At 42.9% G+C, this 3067-nt stretch overlaps 1 protein-coding gene across 1 annotated transcript; it reads left to right on the top strand.

The window, feature by feature from the left end:
- Positions 1-592: 592 nt before the first annotated feature.
- LOC121966687 (unconventional myosin-If-like) lies at positions 593-3023 on the top strand (the record flags this gene model as incomplete). The annotated part of the gene is made up of 4 exons (XM_042516750.1): positions 593-680; positions 1828-1917; positions 2012-2143; positions 2889-3023. Coding segments are annotated over 4 exons (445 nt in total), but the record flags the coding sequence as incomplete, so codon positions are not given.
- Between the last annotated feature and the right edge of the window lie 44 nt (positions 3024-3067).

Genomic DNA, 3067 nt, shown 5'->3' with positions numbered 1-3067 from the left:
TATTTCTCACCATTCTGCCCATGAGGAACTTTTCCATCAAAATACTTTTACTATCTTGACTGTGAAATGTCTGAGTACTTCCTCCTGTGCTGCCTGTCCTGCAGGTTTGTCTCATTGGTATTAACACGTTAAATTCAGTTTAAATTATCACACAGCTTCATCTTTTTTAATCTGATCATGTTTACAGATTCATATTTAAAAAATAAAGTCACTATCAGATAAATGTAGTAAAGTAAAAGTACAAAGCTACTGAAAATTTGAATACACAAGTTGGGTAAAAGTACCTCAGATTTGTACTTGAGTGCAGTACTTTATAAAATTTTGCAGAGGAGGATTTTAACTATTTGAAACCTGAATCCACATCAGTTTTCTTGTGCTTGTTCAGATGCCTTTTTCGAAAATATTGTTTAAATTTGGCTCAAATCTGTGATGGAAACCGCCTACGGATTATCTTACCCTGACCAATCCAACCAACGAAGGCGACGAGTACCGGCCACTCAGAGCGAGAGCTCAGCAGGTCATTCCTTCGCCGTCCTCGGATTCGAGGTGAATGAAAGTGTTGACGCTGATGATGTTTTGTGTTTCCTGTCAGCGGAGAGAGTGGAGCAGGAAAAACTGTCGCTGCCAAATACATCATGAGCTACGTGTCCAAAGTGTCTGGAGGAGGAGACAAAGTCCAGGTCAGGATGCAGAGTACTATTTCACGTACCACTCATGGTATTACATGCTACTGCTTGTGCTACTGTCTATTGTACTGCTCATGTACAGGATTCCCACAAACATGGAAAACCTGGAGAAGTCATACAGTCCTTAAAAATCATTAGTCAAGTAATAAAAATCCTTAGAAGTCATGAAATTTAGAGTGTGTAATAAAATAGTTTGAGTATTCTTTTGTGAATAACCCTCTACATAATGTAACATACTGGCAAATTTATTTTCTGAGGCTGTCGACGTAACGTAGCTCTAATATTTGTCTGTGTGACGTTTTTATCTCAAAATTTGGGGCTTTTTTCAGGCATTTATTGCCTTTACTTGACAGGACAGTGTGAGCGTGAAAGGGCAAGAGAGAGGCTGAGGCTGGAATCGAACCCGTGGCCTCTGCGGCGGGGATACAGCCTCTGTACATGGGTTGCCACTCTATAGGGCTGGGCAATAAAACAATAACGATATCAATCGCGAAATAACTTTTCCTCGATTGAAATATGAGACGTAGTTGATAAAATGACGATAGAACGCAAAACAGCCAATGATAGAAAAGAATAGCGCCGCGGAGAACCACATGCAGTGAAGGACTTTGACTGTCGAACAGCTGAGTGTTTGACAGCCACAGCGCTGAAATAGCCAAATTTGCAGAGGTGGAAAGTGACTTCTTTAGACTTCTACAGACTACTTTGTGTTAGTTTCAGGTTTAATCAGACTTTGGATGAATTATTTAGAAACCAGGACGCATCGCTCCGTGTCTCATCCAGCTGCTCGCGCTGAGCCCTCATTATTATGTGGACATGTCCAACAGCCCGCTCTAGCGCTGAAATATGTGTGACGGCCTGCTCCAGTGCGTGGACATATCCAACAGCCTGCTCAAACGCGTGGACATGTCCGCAGTCTGCTCCAGCGTGGACATGTCTGATAGCCCACTCCAGCGCCGACATGTCCGAAGGCCCGCTCCAACTGGATCAGCTTTACAAACTGTCTCTAATTTGGACCGATTTATTCCTTATGGTTGTGCTGCTGTTATTACAACCGTTGCCATGGTTACCACTGCTCCTGCTGATGAATGTGTGTGTGTGTGTGTGTGTGTGTGTGTGTGTGTGTGGTGTGTGCGCGCAGCATGTTAAAGACATCATCCTGCAGTCCAACCCTCTGCTGGAGGCCTTCGGTAACGCCAAGACCGTCCGCAACAACAACTCCAGCAGATTTGTGAGTAAAATTATATTCAGACAGATTTACTCAGTACATGAACAGTAGGCTGTATTCTAATATATACTACATGTACACGCTCTCGTCCTGTCAGGGTAAATACTTTGAGATCCAGTTCAGTCGAGGAGGAGCTCCTGATGGAGGAAAAATCTCCAACTTCCTGTTGGAGAAAAGTCGAGTCGTTTCACAAAATCCTGGAGAAAGGAGCTTCCACATCTACTACCAGGTACTGCAAACAATTCTGCAACTACTACAACATCTACTACCAGGCAGCTATTGCAAAAACTACTGCAAGATGTACTAACAGGCACTGCAAAATATACTGCAACACATACTACTAGGTAGGCCTACTGCAAAAAATACTGCAACTACTGCAACATTTACTACCAGGTTCTGCAAAAAATACTGCAACTACTGCAACATTTACTACCAGGTACTGCAAAAAATACTGCAACTACTGCAACATCTACTACCAGGTAGTACAATATAAACTGCAATTACTACATGTACTGCCAGGTGCTCAAGATATACTGCAATATCTAGTAAAAGATACTGCAGTGTGTTCTGCAATCAGTCTGAAATCTACTACCAGGTACTACAAAATATACTCTAATAACTGCAAAAAGTACTAACAAGTACTGCAAAATATACTGCAGTTACTTCAACATTTAATATCACGTACTGCAATAAGGACTATGATTATTACAACATCTACTATCAGGTACTGCAATTTACACTGCAGTTAATACAGCATTTAATACCCGACAGCCTTCACTCTGGAGAATAAGAGCTGCGACATCAGGAGGCTGTTTGCTGACTTCAGCTCAGCATTCGACACAATCTAAAGAAGCTGACTGCAAAACTGAACACTCTGGGCTTCAGTACAACACTCTGTTCACTGTATGTGCACAGAAATGTGTGATAACCCTCATGCCCGTGACCTCTGTGTGACCTTTGACCTCTGTACTCAGCTGTTGGAAGGGGCGAGTTCGGAGCAGAGGGAGAACCTCGGGGTCACGACCCCTGACTACTACTTCTACCTCAACCAATCAGGAACCTACACAGTGGAGGACATCAACGACAGCAAGGAGTTCTCTGATACCATGGTCTGTACCTGTCTGTCTCTACCTGTCTGTCTCTACCTGTCTGT

The sequence above is a fragment of the Plectropomus leopardus genome, unplaced genomic scaffold, assembly GCF_008729295.1.
Source record: "Plectropomus leopardus isolate mb unplaced genomic scaffold, YSFRI_Pleo_2.0 unplaced_scaffold25532, whole genome shotgun sequence".
NCBI lineage: Eukaryota > Metazoa > Chordata > Actinopteri > Perciformes > Serranidae > Plectropomus > Plectropomus leopardus.
The sequence above is the reverse complement of the archived record's forward strand: the minus strand, read 5'-3'. Positions and strand labels throughout refer to the sequence as shown.